This window comes from Formica exsecta, unplaced genomic scaffold (assembly GCF_003651465.1).
Source record: "Formica exsecta isolate Colony F162 unplaced genomic scaffold, ASM365146v1 scaffold1022, whole genome shotgun sequence".
NCBI lineage: Eukaryota > Metazoa > Arthropoda > Insecta > Hymenoptera > Formicidae > Formica > Formica exsecta.
Window position 1 is genome coordinate 122,784 of NW_021848362.1, and position 17,333 is coordinate 140,116.

General features: G+C 34.2%; 3 protein-coding genes and 1 long non-coding RNA gene across 4 annotated transcripts; 3 read left to right on the forward strand and 1 right to left on the reverse strand.

The window, feature by feature from the left end:
* The first annotated feature begins 7 nt into the window (after positions 1–7).
* On the forward strand, positions 8–1,804 carry LOC115232964. The gene is made up of 2 exons (XR_003883703.1): positions 8–1,004; positions 1,095–1,804. It is a non-coding gene; the product is annotated as an uncharacterized LOC115232964 (long non-coding RNA).
* A 1,936-nt stretch (positions 1,805–3,740) lies between these two features.
* Positions 3,741–5,139, forward strand: LOC115232880 (NADH-quinone oxidoreductase subunit B 2-like). The gene is made up of 3 exons (XM_029803032.1): positions 3,741–3,858; positions 4,243–4,794; positions 4,890–5,139. Exons 1-3 carry the CDS (start codon positions 3,777–3,779, stop codon positions 4,985–4,987), a joined length of 732 nt encoding a protein of 243 aa, XP_029658892.1. The 5' UTR covers positions 3,741–3,776; the 3' UTR covers positions 4,988–5,139.
* Positions 5,140–6,515: 1,376 nt separating this feature from the next.
* On the reverse strand, positions 6,516–9,891 carry LOC115232862 (MAU2 chromatid cohesion factor homolog). The gene is made up of 8 exons (XM_029803010.1): positions 9,667–9,891; positions 9,219–9,398; positions 8,855–9,133; positions 8,505–8,751; positions 8,175–8,422; positions 7,749–7,954; positions 7,399–7,601; positions 6,516–7,320 (listed from the first exon to the last, which is right to left on the reverse strand). Exons 1-8 carry the CDS (start codon positions 9,889–9,891, stop codon positions 7,124–7,126), a joined length of 1,785 nt encoding a protein of 594 aa, XP_029658870.1. The 3' UTR covers positions 6,516–7,123.
* A 58-nt stretch (positions 9,892–9,949) lies between these two features.
* LOC115232886 (proline-rich nuclear receptor coactivator 2 B-like) lies at positions 9,950–15,771 on the forward strand. The gene is made up of 2 exons (XM_029803037.1): positions 9,950–11,275; positions 13,050–15,771. The coding sequence occupies exon 2, from the start codon at positions 13,130–13,132 to the stop codon at positions 13,583–13,585; it is 456 nt and encodes a 151-aa protein (XP_029658897.1). The 5' UTR covers positions 9,950–11,275; positions 13,050–13,129; the 3' UTR covers positions 13,586–15,771.
* Positions 15,772–17,333: the final 1,562 nt, after the last annotated feature.

Consider the following 17,333-nt stretch of genomic DNA (forward strand, 5'->3'; position numbering starts at 1 on the left):
TCGGAAGAAAGAAAAGGCGCACAATTTATGAATCATCACAGACACAAGATCTTAGACATTTCATTTAGAAGATACTTCCGATATACCGTTCCCTAAGCTCAGGGCATCGAACCGCGGCTCGGTTCGGTTTCAAAATGAAACAGACAAACAGATACGGGATATTTTTAAAGGATTTATGAAAGTATTCCATAATGAGAGCGCTAAAAATTCTCAAAAACCATTTGTGTTGCTTTAAATTCTTTAAAAGATATTACAAATGATTACGAAAAGAGAAGAAGGAATAAAAATACAAATTTCGCTAATTTGGACGAATAATTTTATAAAATGAAAAATTACAGAGATTATATTGGTCTTTAAATGGAAAAATGAGAATATAACTTTTGCCAATTTCAAAACTTTAATAATATCATTTTCAGAACGAAAAGAGATTGTATAACTGAACTATTATTTCTTCAATAAATAAATGAAAATATAAGTTTTTATTGATTTTAAAGACTTTGATTAAATCGTTATGAAGATTTTAGATAATTAATCATAAATAATTTGTCAAAACACATCGACGGCTTGGTCTGCAACAAGTTGTACAATTTTTATATTATAAATTCTTTTCAAAACGCACTTTCGAATGTATCCATCGCGATAATTTTAATTTCGCGTCGATTCAATGCCTTAGTAAATGGCATATTTTTCTAGTTTAAATAGCGAGACGTAGATATATCGAACCATAAAAAAAAAGAGCAAAAGAAATGTTCCGTTCGTATCGTCAGCATTCTACGCCAAAATTGAATTATCCTCAACCGCTCCATAATGGAATCCGGATGGCATAGTCGCACGCGATCTGATCATCGCGAAAAAAGGAGAGAACCAAGATGCTCTCAACAACCGCGAGATTCTCTTAGAGAAACAGTCGAGAAGATTGTAAAATATCCAGTTACTTGCTGAATAGCAAGCATCAGGGCATGAAATTCAACGAAAATGGAGGAGGAAACTTTGTTGTTGTTGCGGTATATATATATAATAAATATATAATAAGTTGTTAATTAATCTATAAAAATTCTAGGCATTAATCGGTTGACAAACCTTTTGCTGAATAGATCTCTACGAAGGCATATCATGTTGTCGAGACCATTTGCGTCACCATCGCCGCCTCTCACGTCGTTTCGTATCCTCAATAAGATCGTCCTTCCAAGATCGGACACGTGGATGCACTGCAGATGCAGGACGAGTTCGCGATCGCGCGATACTTATTGACGATGAGATAGAGCCCAATGGCACACACAAAGCTGTCCTTCGTCCTGTTCGAAAAAAGAAAAAGATAAATGAATTGATCTAGAAACCGTTTTTGTATATAGTGAAAAATGTTACGCAGATTGTAAAATCGGTTACCATGGCCTAGCCACACATCCCCGTCCGCGGCTAAACTTTAGCGCAGAGTTGTTAAATATCACACACACACACACACACACACACACACACACACACAAGAAAAAACATACAAATACATACATACATATACACAGATACATATATCACATTTTATTACATCTACGAATATATTGTTAGCCTTAGATTAACTATTAGAGGCATCCACATTGAGCACCGTTGACGCAAACCGATAATCGCATTGTATTTAGCGTATCCTTCGGAAATTTGCGAGACCCACGAGTGCATTAGATGCGAAATCGATAGATTAGCCGCTTTCGTAAAGGCAGGTCGAAGTAAATTCAGCCGGAAGCATCTGTGTTTGTTAGATGTTTTGTATAAAACGGGAAAATTGAGCCAATAAAAAAATATTCTACAAAAACCATCGCGAGAAAGCACAATTTTCCTTTCCTTCTGTTAAAAAAATAATGTATATAAAGAAGAAAAGTTTTATTATTTGGATGCAATGTGAAAAAAATAAAAATATTTTTTTTTAATGCACGAAAGGATTCAAGAAAGTTTCAAATATATTTTCAACAAATTTCTTATTTTTATTTAATCTTAATCATTTTTTCGTAGGAAAAGAACGCGCGCGAAAATGGACGAGTCTAATATTTATGCTTTAAATATATCGAATATATATCATCCGCGCAAATCTACGTTATATTATATTACACATGTAATTGTTTAAATATCATGGGAACATTGAAAATGGTTTTTTAAATGCGCGAAAATCCAAAAAAGTTTCAAATATATCTTTAACAAATTTTCCAATTTTATTTAGTCTTAAATTCCTTTCTCGTACGAAAAGTACGCGGAAATGGACGAGTCCAATATTTACATGTTTCGAGTATATCAAATATATCATCCGCGCAAATCTACGTTATATTACACGTGTAATTGTTTAAATATGATGGAAACATTGAAAATAGTTTTTTCAAATGCGCAAAGATCCGACAGTTTTAAATATATATTTCCAACAAATTTTTCAATTTTTTTTAGTCTTAAATTCCTTTCTCTTATGAAAAATACGCGGAAATGGACGAGTCCAATATTTATATGCTTCGAGTATATCAAATATATCATCCACGCAAATCTATATACGTTATATTATATATACATGTAATTGTTTAAATATGATGGAAACATTGAAAATTTTTTAATGCGCGAAGATCCAAGAAAGTTTCAAATATATTTGCAATAAATTTTTCAACTTTATTTAGTCTTAAATTCCTTTCTCGTACGAAAAGTACGCGGAAGTAGACGAGTCCAATATTTATATGCTTCGAGTATATCAAATATATCATCCGCGCAAATCTACGTTATATTATATTACACATGTAATTGTTTAAATATGATGGAAACATTGAAAATTTTTAAATGCGCGAAGATCCAAGAAAGTTTCAAATATATTTGCAACAAATTTTTCAATTTTATTTAGTCTCGAATTTCTTTATCGTATGAAAAGTACGCAGAAATGGGCTAGTCCAATATTTATATGTAATTATTTTAGATATAATTATATTATATTACACATGTGTAATTATTTAGATGTAATAAAAACAGTAAAAATAGATTTTCCAAATGCGCAAAGGTTCAAGAAAGTTTCGAAATATATTTTCAACAAATTTTTCAATTTGATTTAAGTCTTCCTTTCTCGCAACTCACAAGGAGATAACGCGGGAATGAACGAATCCAATACGCATGTTTCAAAGATATCAAATATATATCATCCGTATCTATACAAGTTTCACATCGTATTACATATATGATATGTATATTATATGAATTCATTGTATTATTTTATATTAAACATACCATACTAAAACATATTTTTTTCCGCAGTTTTCGTCCCGTGTATATGATGCGGCTAGCACTTACTTCGACTTCTTACCGCTCTGGCAATATTCTTCCATAGGGCGCTAGTGCACGGCGAGTTTCTCAATCACGTCACTTTAGAGCAACGTGGTCAGTACAGAAACAGAGATAAATTATTAATTATTACAAGTTATTTCTTATTTTTGCGAGATAAAGGAAAATTTTGAAGTTAACTTTTACTACCATGTGTATATGTATAGATGTGTATGTACATTACGCAATCTGCGAAACCTATTCCGCTAGAAACTACTGAAAACGGAACGAAATTGCGGAACGTTCGTGATTGGTTCCGCTTTCGTTCCGCGTTACGCTATTCCGCTGCATGGGTTTGCACCCTAAGAACTGACTATGAATACCAGCCTATATCGCACGATCGCATCGGGAATGCATTGAACTTGACCAATCAGAAAGAAGGAATGCACTGATCTCTTTGTTCCGATTGGCGGGATGACAAACGTATTAATCGTAATTAACGCATGCGCTCGCATATCAATTGCGATGTAGCGAACAGTGAACGTCTCCGTGACGTGAAGTCGAAAATGTTTCGTTCTGTTACACGTGAGTTTTTTACTTTAAATTATATAAATACTTATCAATTAAATATTTTTACATTCTATTCTCATGCATTATTAAGCATATGTAATGTGTATTTAATCTTATATTGAACAAAATGCTACGTTGATTTAGATGATGAATGACTGATAATTTTGAAGTAAATTTCAATTTTCAAACACTTTTCTTTTTAGTACCGTGTTATTGCATAAGATTACATTCTGACATATGTCATAAAACTTACTGCGTATTTGTTTATTTACATAGTTATGATTCATTTTCTCAAAATACTTTTATAAAATTCCACAAACGCAGCTAACTCAAATTTAGTATGTAAACATGTAGTGATACACTGATCTTTTTTTATTTTCCTTTGATTCTTTTTTACAGATAACGTCCCACAGGGATTACTGTCCCTAGTGCGCAACAATGTAGCATCATCAGGATGCGTGGCTGCTACCGCAAAGATTCAGACTAAAAATATGGCTACAGAGTCATCTGTGCAGGAAGCAAAGACTCCGTTGCCAGAGAAATCTAAAGTCGAGCCTTATAGTCCGTTTCGACCCAATAATATGGCAGAGTATGCCTTAGCTAGAGTAGACGATCTGTTAAATTGGGGTCGCAAGGGATCAATATGGCCAATGACTTTTGGTTTAGCCTGCTGTGCTGTAGAGATGATGCATATTGCAGCGCCTAGATATGACATGGACAGGTTCGGCGTTGTATTCCGTGCTTCTCCTCGACAGTCAGATGTTGTTATAGTCGCTGGTACTCTAACGAATAAAATGGCGCCTGCCTTGAGAAAGATCTATGATCAAATGCCTGAACCACGATGGGTTATTTCGATGGGAAGTTGCGCGAATGGAGGCGGATATTATCATTATAGTTATTCTGTGGTCAGAGGTTGTGATAGAATTATACCTGTGGACATTTACGTACCTGGTAAACTTATATCTATTTACTTAGTTGTATTGATCACAGCTCCTATTTATTTTATTTATTTATTTACTATTATTTTAAAAACTTTAATATTGCAGGTTGTCCCCCAACAGCTGAAGCATTATTATATGGTATCCTACAGTTACAGAAAAAGATAAAGCGTATGCAAACCTCACAAATTTGGTACAGGAAATAAAATACAATATCTGTGACGTCGATAGTTATGCGTGTATAATAAATGTATAAACAATTTAAAAATTATAAGATAATTGATATATATAATTAAGTAATAGAAAAATTATATGTCCAAAAATGTGGTTGATAAAATAAAATCACATTTAGTCAAGATATTTCTTATTACACCAATTCTTCTTACTTTGGGGGACATGTAAATAAAAAAAGGGATACATCTAATATTCTAATATAATAAATCAAATGTTTCAATTTGTTAAATATAAGAGAAACTATACAATTGAGGAAAATATGATATATACTTTAAAAATGTTTTTTTCTATTTTATCTAAGATTTTATAATCATATAAAATTTTTTTTTTTAATGTCTAATATTTTTGTAAATAATGTAATATAAAATCGAATAATATTCAGTTTATTGTACATAATTGTGTAAGAAAATAACGAGTAATCAAACAATTTTGATAGTTTTTTTTTTAATATTATATAATAAGAAGAGACAAGTGTACATATAATTAAACTTGTATGCAATGTGCAAAATTTTATTTCTTTATTTTGTCAAAAAAGATCTCCCCATTATAGACTGATGTCTATATCCTTTATTTTGTCCAAAAGAAAGTAATATATAACATCTCAGGGACTCTAATTATATAAATGATCTGAACAGTAGCACCATCTATACATTATTAATATAGTGCTTAATCTTAATATATAAAGAAACAAACTACAAAACATGAGATTTGTACTGTCTTTATGTCGTGACAACAGTGAAATATTTAATAAAGAAAGTTGTATTTTTATTACATTCTTTTTTCCATTGGATTTGCATATGTATTTTTTTACTTTTAAAAATATGTACAAAATATGTTCTGAGTAATTTAAACAAAGCAAAGAATTTTAAGCAAAAATTCTTTGCCGTTTAAGTTACATTTTTTTCTAAGGCCCCTTTTTTTATTTACTGTAACTAATACTAATAACAATTACATTTTTATTACATATTCGTACTATATATATAATTTTAATAAAATACATATACTGAAACATCTTAGATGTATAATAGGTAAAAAAATTGCTTCATCAATTTGCAAGTTTTTGTACCTATCATTCTCTATTATGTCATTTAATAAACGTACTGTTATTCTGTTGTGTCCACAGCCAAATTATATTAATGTTTACTTTGGTCATTAAAAAAAGAAAATGTAAAAAGAACCAGTAAAATCATTTTAATAATTCATTCAAATAATCTATCAAATCTGAAAGTTTAACTTAGTTTCATCTCCCTTTTATACCTATAAATTATAATCCAATATATACAAAATTAATCTAAATTTTGATATTTGTTCCCCATCTCCTTTACTCGCAAGAATTTAAAAGTTAATTGTGTTTCTTCCAGCAAGATTTTCATTTTTATGATATCGTAATTATAAATTTAAATTTAAAAACTTAACATATTAATCTTTATTTGCTACAATTCTAACGTGCTAAACACAGTAGATTGACAGTATACAGAGAAAATCTGAAATTGATGAAACTTTTAAACAAAAATAAAAGTTTTTATTCTATATTTTTGTATGAGCTATACTTTTTATATATGCAGTACAAATCTTATTTAAACACATTGTGCGGCAGAACGAGTCATATAATTTTAAAAACGCATCTGATCCATATGTTGATAATCATCACTTGTATCCCTCTCTTATAGAGAGTATAAATCCATAAAAAAAAATGTAATGTAAAAATTAAATTATATAAACTTGAAGTAAACAAAATATATCAATGATCTAAATGTAATAATCAGTCCCTGCCATATAATTTTGATAACTGAAATACTATTATAAACACTATCACACAAGTTCTGCAGCTATAACTAGTTGCCCCATGTTCTTGCAAAGATCGTATTTAAAAAAATGGATATTATATCACAAATATCCAATAATCCTTTCATTTCTTCATCATTCACAATTAAATCTGATGTTTTGAAATTACTCATTATAATTATCTTAATATCTGAAATTGAATGATGCTGAAACAAATTTCACACTTTACAACCCAATAAATAAGTAATACAAATATATACGGCTTCAGCAGATAATCTGGACAGTTTAAGTAAATAAACACACTTAAATATTTTTTTATGTTATTAGAGAATTGCTTGCGATGTAGACGGTGGTGGATTGGTTGGTAACGCAGGCACCGGACCGTCTGTCCAATGAATAAGCGAATGCTCACTCATTTGAGTACTCTGAAAATGGTCCTTCAAAAGAGTTTGGGAAAATGTACAATGCATTTGATACGCTTCGCTTTCACGAGTAGGATCACCGCAAATTCTATACAAATCTGTAACACCAATTATGTGTATATAACTAATCGAAGAAGATTGAATTGTTTCAATGCACAAAACATGTAAATACATACCTTTAAGAATGGCAGTAGCCCACAATTGTACATGTACATCAGGTATTTTAGAAGCTAATTGCATCGCAGGTGTAACCATATTCATTGATTCTCTACTATTTCCCAATGAAAGAAATATGTGTCCCAAAAGCACAAGACTACACGAAGTGAGTCTATTCAAGTCTTCCGAATTTGCCATTTTTAATGTTTCTCTAAGATACCGTCTAAAAATCATATTTACATATTAATGCATAAATTGTTTTACATATTGCTCCAGATTGTTTTATCTACATTTCTCTACTTTTCAAGAAATTAAATTTTTATATATATTATCTATAAGATATGAAAATAAATGTAGAAAAAGATTTTACTTTGCTTCATTGTATCTAGCACCAAAGAAGGCTTGGAGTCCTTGTACATAATATGCAGCTGCCCTCAAGGAATGAGAATGTGATGGTAAAGATTCTGGATTTATCCTTTCTAATAATGCTCCTAGTTCGGCGTCTCTTTTTGTTCTGAGATATACTATTGCTAAATTCAAATTCGCGAATGTCCAAAGTTCCCTCTCTTGTGATGTCTGAAATGAAAATAAAATAATCTCTTTTACAATGTGGCATTTGATATAGATATAGATACTTTATTAACTTAATTTAAAATTAAGTTGTCCAATCTGTCACAGCAACCAAAACAATAAAAATAAAAAAATATAAGAAAAGTATTAGTTTTAAGTACAATAAGACCTTACAAATCAACTTGTACAATTTATTAAAGATAGATAACACATAGTTTTTTCTTACTCTGAGTGCAGCAGTAAATTGAGCCTCTGCAGCTTCCATACAATTCATAGACATTGCATATAAACCTAGTAATGCATGTAATTGCGGTCTATGGCCTTGAAGTAATCTAGGCTGTCGCCTGCAAAGTTGACAAGCTTGAGAAATTTCCGCGAGAGCCACGCTTTTATTTCCCATAACAAGCCGACACATAACTATATGCTCCAAAAGCATTAATTGAAATACAGACAAGATGGGCTTATTATCGACAACTGTAAGATAATAAAAATTTTTACTTTTTTAAGCCAAGCATTAAATTGATACAAGGGAACAAAAGATATAATGCATATTTACTTTTCAGTTTTTCAATTTGAGTAAGGGCTTTATCGGTATATTTCTGAGCTTTATCCATATATCCAGCTTGCATAGAATGCATGACAGTTACTAAATAAACCAAAACATATAGATGATCTTTTGGCATCCATATAAACATATCTCCTATGTTGGAACCTGTAACTACGTCATCAGTCGGCCAACTAGGAGACATTATAGTCTGTATACTTTGTTGCAATTGTTTTAAACAAGGTTTCACACTTTTCACCTAATTTGAAAACATATAAGAAAATCAAATATATCATTATAAATAATAGTCACATATTATATTTACTATATACAGATTATAATACTCATAAGTATATTCGTACCTGACCTGCCATGAGGTAGTGACATACTTGGAGAACTAAAAAGTAGACTTTCAGATATTCCTTTTGATGTGGACTACCTTGCCAATTTTCTACATGATGTCCCGCTGAATTTAAAAGAGGATGAACCTCTGTGAATTTTTTGTCTATTAAAAGGAGCATGCACCGGGATAGAAGAAAGAGTACTCTGGTGTAACTGGCGTTGCTTATGTGAGAATAATCCACGCCCACTGCAAGTAGACTGCTCGCTGCGACAAAGTCCTTCTCCGAGGCATGAATTTGCTATAAATCATAAATTACCATTTTCTAGAAACACTACTTCTAGACACTATTTCCAGAAATGCAAAATAATCTTTGTTGAATTTACTGCGAGTTGAAAGATAAGCCTGCAATGCCAGTAAACATTGTGCTGAGATAATTCTATCGCCTTCCTTAATATCGGTTTACTTAGATTTGGCTGTTGTTGTTGTTCGTACAGTTCCGCAACCACACTGGCTGCCTCAAACTTCACATCGTCGAACGTATTTATGTTCTGACTCAGTCGCCACTAATGAGAATAAACGAGAATCATTAGTAAATTCGAGATGACAGTTCTAATTAACGCTGATTAATGTACAATCGATCTGGTTCCAAGTCACTTATACATATATATTTGTTATGTTATCGACAGTGCAAGGAGAGGTTAGAACGAAAGAGAAACAATGTCTGGGAGTCGAGGAGTCGTTTGAATTAGGAGAGAGGAATGAAACAGGAAAATGACAGAAATTAACACATCGATCTCGACGCACAATCGTGCGAACGAAATAACGACTAACCGCTTGATCTAAGTGAGATCGCGCCAAATCGATGTTTTTCGTGTGCGTGAGCAGGATGTTGCCAAGCTGAAGATGAGTGCGCGCCTCGACGCGCGGCGGTGGCTTGAAGTGGAAAACTGCCTGTAGACACTGAATGCACGATTTGACATTTGGTGGATTTGACGTGCGAAAGTTCTCGGCCAAACCCAGCAACGAGAGATACCAAGCGTCCTGAGAAGACGCCATTTTGACATTTCACGTACGACGGATGGACGGCTGGACGGACGGACGAACCCTATCGTAGAAAACTACGAGCCTGTTCTAACCTGATCATGCGCACAACAATATTTTCATTCGTAGTAACATATTTATGCACCTATCTTCACTTTATAAATAAATATAATGTAAAGAAAATCTCTAATTATTGCATATACTATGCCGGTGTGAATCTATCTGTACGCGTCTCCCACCGATCATTATGAACAATATCGATTATTTAGCGATACTTAGGAGTTTCATAGTATACGAACGTCGTAATGTCAATGGAAAAAAAAAGAAAAAAACGTCTGTGTCATTTTGCCCCGCTGGGTTCGAAATCGTAAAAAAGAAAATCATCGATCAACATGAGATATTGTTCGCGCTGCGTATATATGTGCTTGCTCTTCGATATTAAATTCGCTTAAAAACACGACGCGCACACACACTTTCTATCGTCAGTAAACACGGAATTGTACGGAAGTTCATCGGTGGGGAATGACATGCGCAGATTGGCTGGACGGTAGTGGGGACTCCCATCTTTCCGTTGCGAGCAAAGGAGTAGGAGATCTATAAAACTGCAGACAGCGGAAGGCGAGAGGTAGTGTTAGAGGATCGTCGTAGGGAGTTGTAGATATATACGAGAGCACGAGTTTGGTTTTTCCTCGGTTGCAGTGACTGTTATTTGTGTGTGCGATTTCGGAGAGAAGAGAGAATCAGCGGGTTAAACGAGATCGACACGGCGCATGAGAGGACGAAGAAAAAAAAAACAGGGCGAGCATACGGAGAGAGCCGGAGACGTAACAGGGCGTGTGTAACATACGTCTGTAACGAGAAACGGGACTTCGCTTAGCGAGGTGGAATTCGGTAGGACGGGTGCTACGCGCTCGGCATATTTGCAACTGGGATCTGGCAGCGCCAGGGATTCTTGCCCACCGCGAAGCCAAACAACTCGCGTCCGCCATTTTGCGATAGAGAGAAGCCGTTGTTGTGCTCGGCGAGCGAGGGGAACGCGCGCGTTCTCTGTGTCAGAGAATAGGCCGCGCGAAAGCGACGGGAAAGAGGCAGGAGGAACGAGACGCTAAGGTGGCGAACGGTCACCGGATGTGGTCGAATTTGCGAGGAACGCGCACTGGGAGGACCGCGAGAGAAGAGGAACACGAAGCGAGGTAGCATTGCGCTAACAGGTTTTCGGAGTGCCCCGCCGCATATTATTCCTTCGCATCGTCATCATCGTCGTCGTCGTCATCGTCGTCGTTCCCACCATTGCTTTACCCTGACTACTGTGATTATTGCGCAGTTGGAAAACTTGCTGAGCACTGACGCCGAGGAACGTGGGATATCGCCTCCGAGAGGCAATCCGCGAAAATTAACGGTGAGAGAAACGCACCTACTTTCTACTATACTCTCGTTTATAATAGTTTCTCGAATGGTATATACTATATCGCTGGAGAATAATCTTGAAATGCGTCCAGGAAACCGATGCCTCAAGAGGGGGTGGGGGTGGGGGGGAGGCGGCTCATTTTAAAACGTAGAAATAAGATAAGTAACAAAGAACGAGTCATTCTAAAGCGTAGATATAAGATAAGAACAAATATTGTGTCTGTGTGTGTATGTGTGCACGGTCTCGGTCTTGATAACGTAAACAATATTTTATTAATACGAATATCTTTGTATTCTTTCTATAAATCTCAATGGGTGTAAAGTTTTGGTTTAACTTGTAGCCATCATGTCTCTTGTAAATATTGTTTTATAGTGCTTTCCTTAATTCTCAATGAGCGTAAATAGAGAATCAACGAATCGACGATTGAATAATTTTTATGATAATTATTTATGCCAAAATTTTTCACACAACATTGAGATTTATGAAAAATAACAAAGTTTGAACAGCTTCATATTAACTATAAACGCAACAAAATAGTGTTTATTTAAATTTTTGCATGTACTCATATTCCTTTTGCCTTTTTTTCTTCTTTTTTTTTTTTCTTTTTTACGTTCTATTATGATTCGGGATCTTCCTTGGGTTTCTTGGATGCTTGCCTATAAATGTATTTACTGTAATTCTATTTTATGATGATAATTAACAATGAAACTAATAAATATGAAATTGATTTCGTCCTTATGAAGAGTATCCATCCAGATGTGTATCCTTAAAATGAGAAGAGTATCTTAAACGCATCACAATGCTTTGAGAAAAATGTTCTTTTTTTTAAAGACACATAAATATATAAGTATTCGAAATACGAAATAATAATTATTGCGCATATCGCAAATTGTTAGATAGCAACTTCAAATAATATCTTATTACGATATATAATAATAGAGTTGTAATATAAATTTTACATTTTTATCTTTGCACCTTACCTAAACACATTAATAAGCGTAAGTACACATTTTTTGTTGCGATAAAACGCTGCAGTCCATAATGTTTACGTAGAGATAAATGCACGTCTTATCGAGGATCGTTACAACGCTTTTCATTGTTATGTAAACACGCAAATCGTCAGCGTACAAATATTTTTACGCTGAAATTATGTCTTATAGAAGAACTCGTTACAATGTCGAAATGAATAAAGTTTACAATATGATGGATTATTTCGTTTCATATCGCATTATAAATATACATGTATATCTGTGTCTCTGTTTCAATGTCTTAATAATCGGGTAATAAAATCGGGCAATAATGCAATCGGGTATTCTGTCTCTGTTTATATATTTAATATCTTAACAAAATATTGAATATATGCTGTATACACCTTTATTATAATTTTTAGTGATAAAAATGAAAATGTTATGCAAATGAAAAATATTCATCTTACAAAAGCTATCCAGTTTCGGTTTTCGGTACATTTGCAAATGTAGCATTTGAAACTTGAGAAGCTTTGTGTTTTTTCTTCGTATAAGTAAAAGAGGAAATGCAATAGAAAACGCATACAATAAAAAATTTTATTTTGGAAAGTTGTATTAAAAGAGTTCTTTGAAATATTTTCTTTACCTGGAATTTTTAATTAAAAATACCTGGAAGATAAGAAAATTTTCAGGGAATTTTTTCACAAGATTTGAGTAGACACCCTGTTATAAATAAAAAAAATCAGAGGATATAAAAAATGCAAGTCGTATGTTTCGATAAACCTCTTTTCCTGTTGTAGGCCGACGGATTGGTCGGTCTCGTGAGGAGGGTGAGTGACGAGGATACGAAGACGAGGAAAAAAAGACAAACATCCGAGCCATGACGAATTCCGCGCCCAAGTTAGACAATGCCAAGGTGGACCGACAGGCCTCGCCAAAGGTCGGGTATCAATACCAGTACAATCATCACCATCAGCATCATCGTTCCAACAGTAAATCATCGCCATTCCTCTACAAGAACAGTCGCCACGCCGCCAAAAACACCAAAGACGGCCGGCAGAGCTGCAGCCCGTATAGCTCGTCATCCAAAAGTCCGAGGAACTCGCCGCAACAACAGCAGCAACGCTGTGAGCAGCGCAGTCCAAGCAGCAGCCCGACCAACAACAGCTTCTACGCGGGCGCTAAGTTCTCCGAAACACCATCGCCCGCGAGCGTGCCCAAACCGCCAAGCCATTGGATGAGCGCGGTGACTGGACTGATGGATGGCTGTCATCAATCGAACAACGCGAGCGACTATTCGAGGCAACTACGTATAATGCTGAAAGTTCAGGCTTGATATCCAAAAACTAACAACGCGTCCACCACCATCGTTCAAGAAGAGAAGCGGCCGTCAGCTTCTAGAGAATCAGGTACGGTAGGAAATCATCGTCGATAAGTCATCGGCCAAGAGGATAACGGGAATAATAAAAATAATAACGATGATAACGACAGATGATGATGGTGACACCGTGTGCAGGTCGTACACACGGTTTTTTCGATTTTATCCCGCGAGTGGATACCGTAATCCGTTCTTTACGCTAAGATACACATCCAGCATACAGACTTTAACCGTAGACTATACACACGGCGGGATTACGACGCGATGCATCGATGCGATGTCGCGATCGATGTGGTGTGTGTATGCGCGCGCGTGCGCGCGCGCTATAGAGATACATGCATTATATATGTATATTGCGTTCTCTGGAACTCTCATCACGCGCCATCATACGCTGTGACAAAATGTAAGTAATACTGTATTTTAGATTATCGTATACCGCTAAACTTTCAACACAAGGAGAGCCCTATGTACGTACATACATATATTATCTATACAACATCGGAACACACAGAAAGAGAAAGTACATTCTCAGTCTGACGATACGACAAGCGGACGAGCGAAGTTGCCCTTCGCGATTTTGTCATACGAGATGTGCTTCAATATCGACGCGTTGAAAAGAAACAAGAAAAGATGTCTGATAACTCTTTGCGAGAACTCTTTTCAAAGCAGCTTTGAAAGCTCGCGTTTCGCATTGCTCTCAAGACACCCAGTGTTTCCGCGCGTGTTTTTATCTCGTCAAACTCTAATCATTCTAGCAACAACATTGGAAACGTCGCGGCGCGTACAATTTGCTGTTTCATAGCACGGAGATGCTGGACAAATGACTATTCGTTTAATAGCCGCCCGACTAATGATAGTTATCAGTATATTTCTTTATTAACAGTTTCTTTATCATTTTGGTACAGATTAATTTCGAGTAGCCCTTTTTAGTTTCAATTTATTTTTCCTTTTTGTTTTTTTTTTTGTTGGGTATATTTTTATTTTTTTGCTATTCTGCTACACTGTTAAACGTGAAATAAGTATATAAGATGTAAGTTTTGAGTTTCATAGTGCACATTAGGAGAGTGGTAGTTAAATGTGTGAATGACATAGTAGACAGAAAGGATCAATACAACAGAGAAAATCTGAATGATAGACGAAGATTCATGAATGATTACGAATGAATGCTTCGATTGTATGAACGTTTCGGATATATTATAATAATCATTACGACATTGCATCAAATCCAAATTTTGATCAAATTTTTCGTGCTCGTTTCTCGGCATGTTTCAATAAAATCACTAATATAATTGCACATAAATTTAAAGTAAAATAAATTTAAATTTTATTTTTATTATAGCAAGGGAGAGTGATAGTAGAGATGGACAGACAAATCGAGATAAGGAATATTGTCAGATTCGACCGTTACAAAGACGAAATATTTTTCTTATTCATCATAATCGATTTATAATAGATTCAATTTGTTATAAATCTCTCTTAATGTAATACTATTAATGTGATTGTCGTGATGATCGTTCTGTTGTTTTTGTAAAATTCAAGTACTAACATATTAGTATGATACTTTAGACATGAAGGACGAGAGTTTTTTAAGGGGAAAGAGAACACATTAGCGTCGCCGTTACCTAATAGCCTTGGTTAACTAACGTTTCATTAGGTGATTGTCTATCTTTTCTTAGATCGTAATCATAGCTGTAACAGAGAAATAGGACTTGATAACAACGGTTAAAGAGTAATACTGCGTCCCAATTAACGGATGGAAATTCATAAATAGATAAAAGCCGGAACAAGGTTTAATAATAACCGACGTTGACTCAACCGTCCTTAAAGCGTTCTTTGTGCGAGTTTACGGAAAGTTCTGTTATGCTAACAGGTTTAGGAAATAGGACGATGCACTAAAGTTTTTCGTTGTTTATAATACTTTACGGGCGCAATTGTCATATCAAACTCGCATCACTTCTATCTATATTGGACAAGTAAATGGACTTAATCTATTATAATACACAATAACAATAATATTAAGGGTAAATAATAACAATGATAGTAGTAAGATAAGGCCTTAACGATACAACAGCGTGGAGAATACGATCGTGATTTAAGTTTTTAAAAAATTTGTGTCATCTATTTTTTTTCTTTTTTTTTTTTTTCTTCATAATAAGCAAAATTATTTCTAGCCACAGACTGAACAACATTATTTAACGTAGTATTTTAATTAATGTTATTCTTTTTTCTTTTTTTTTTTAAGTTTCTGATAACTTGCAATAATTTTCTTGCAACATTTATTTATATACATTTATTTTTCTTCTTACGTTAATTCTTTCTTCGATAAGCGATTAATCTTACATAAGATGAGTTTATGGAACGGTTGTGAATGTGAGATATGAAAAAATAGACTCACATAAATGAGGAGGATGCAAGATTAATAGAAAGATAAAGAAATGATATCAAAATATGCAATTTCGATTTTTCGATTGCTCGCTCCGTATATTTATAGTTTTGTAAGACAAAATCTGCAAAATATGACGCGCGCGCGCGATATCTATAGCAGTTAACACATAATCGTGCGTTGAGCTAACAATCGATCGATTTGATTTATGATGTCGGAGATTATTGAAAGGAAGTATATATTTCTATATACAGATAGACAACGGATACTTGTCGATTGTAAACTTGATTGTACGTGAGATCTTTTTTTTTTTCGGTGTTAAGCGCCGTGCTCAATGACTCGAGAGAGAAAATCGATATCCCGGGATACGCGCGAGGAGAAAGTTTAGAACTTGTTTCCTTTTGCCTTTGGACTTCGATTTATATGCGCGAAGAATTGCCAGTCCAGAGATTATTTTTATATGATTGGGACGCACTTTCACGTTTGGAATTTATTTTGTTTATCGTCAAAACGACGATAATGAATCTAAATACATGTCTTTACATGAGAATCAGTCGAAGAAAATAAAATTACCACGTCGAAATTTAATTACGTGGTAGATTACGAGGAACTAAAAGAAATAATAGTAATAAAAATGCAATCATTTTGCATTATATGTTTTCCCTTTTTTTTTTTTTTTTCGTTTCTCGTCTTAGGAATATTGTCAGATTCGACCGTTACAAAGACGAAATATTTTTCTTATTCATCATAATCGATTTATAATAGATTCAATTTGTTATAAATCTCTCTTAATGTAATACTATTAATGTGATTGTCGTGATGATCGTTCTGTTGTTTTTGTAAAATTCAAGTACTAACATATTAGTATGATACTTTAGACATGAAGGACGAGAGTTTTTTAAGGGGAAAGAGAACACATTAGCGTCGCCGTTACCTAATAGCCTTGGTTAACTAACGTTTCATTAGGTGATTGTCTATCTTTTCTTAGATCGTAATCATAGCTGTAACAGAGAAATAGGACTTGATAACAACGGTTAAAGAGTAATACTGCGTCCCAATTAACGGATGGAAATTCATAAATAGATAAAAGCCGGAACAAGGTTTAATAATAACCGACGTTGACTCAACCGTCCTTAAAGCGTTCTTTGTGCGAGTTTACGGAAAGTTCTGTTATGCTAACAGGTTTAGGAAATAGGACGATGCACTAAAGTTTTTCGTTGTTTATAATACTTTACGGGCGCAATTGTCATATCAAACTCGCATCACTTCTATCTATATTGGACAAGTAAATGGACTTAAGCTATTATAATACACAATAACAAT

Coding starts and splice junctions, on each gene's coding strand:
- LOC115232880 (XM_029803032.1), top strand. CDS start 3,777: ATGCGCTCGCATATCAATTGCGATGTAGCGAACAGTGAACGTCTCCGT. Junction 3,859..4,242: donor AATGTTTCGTTCTGTTACAC/GTGAGTTTTTTA, acceptor TCTTTTTTACAG/ATAACGTCCCACAGGGATTA. Junction 4,795..4,889: donor TGTGGACATTTACGTACCTG/GTAAACTTATAT, acceptor TTAATATTGCAG/GTTGTCCCCCAACAGCTGAA.
- LOC115232862 (XM_029803010.1), bottom strand. CDS start 9,891: ATGGCGTCTTCTCAGGACGCTTGGTATCTCTCGTTGCTGGGTTTGGCC. Junction 8,752..8,854: donor ACTACCTCATGGCAGGTCAG/GTACGAATATAC, acceptor TTTTCAAATTAG/GTGAAAAGTGTGAAACCTTG. Junction 7,321..7,398: donor GGCTACTGCCATTCTTAAAG/GTATGTATTTAC, acceptor TTGGTGTTACAG/ATTTGTATAGAATTTGCGGT.
- LOC115232886 (XM_029803037.1), top strand. CDS start 13,130: ATGACGAATTCCGCGCCCAAGTTAGACAATGCCAAGGTGGACCGACAG.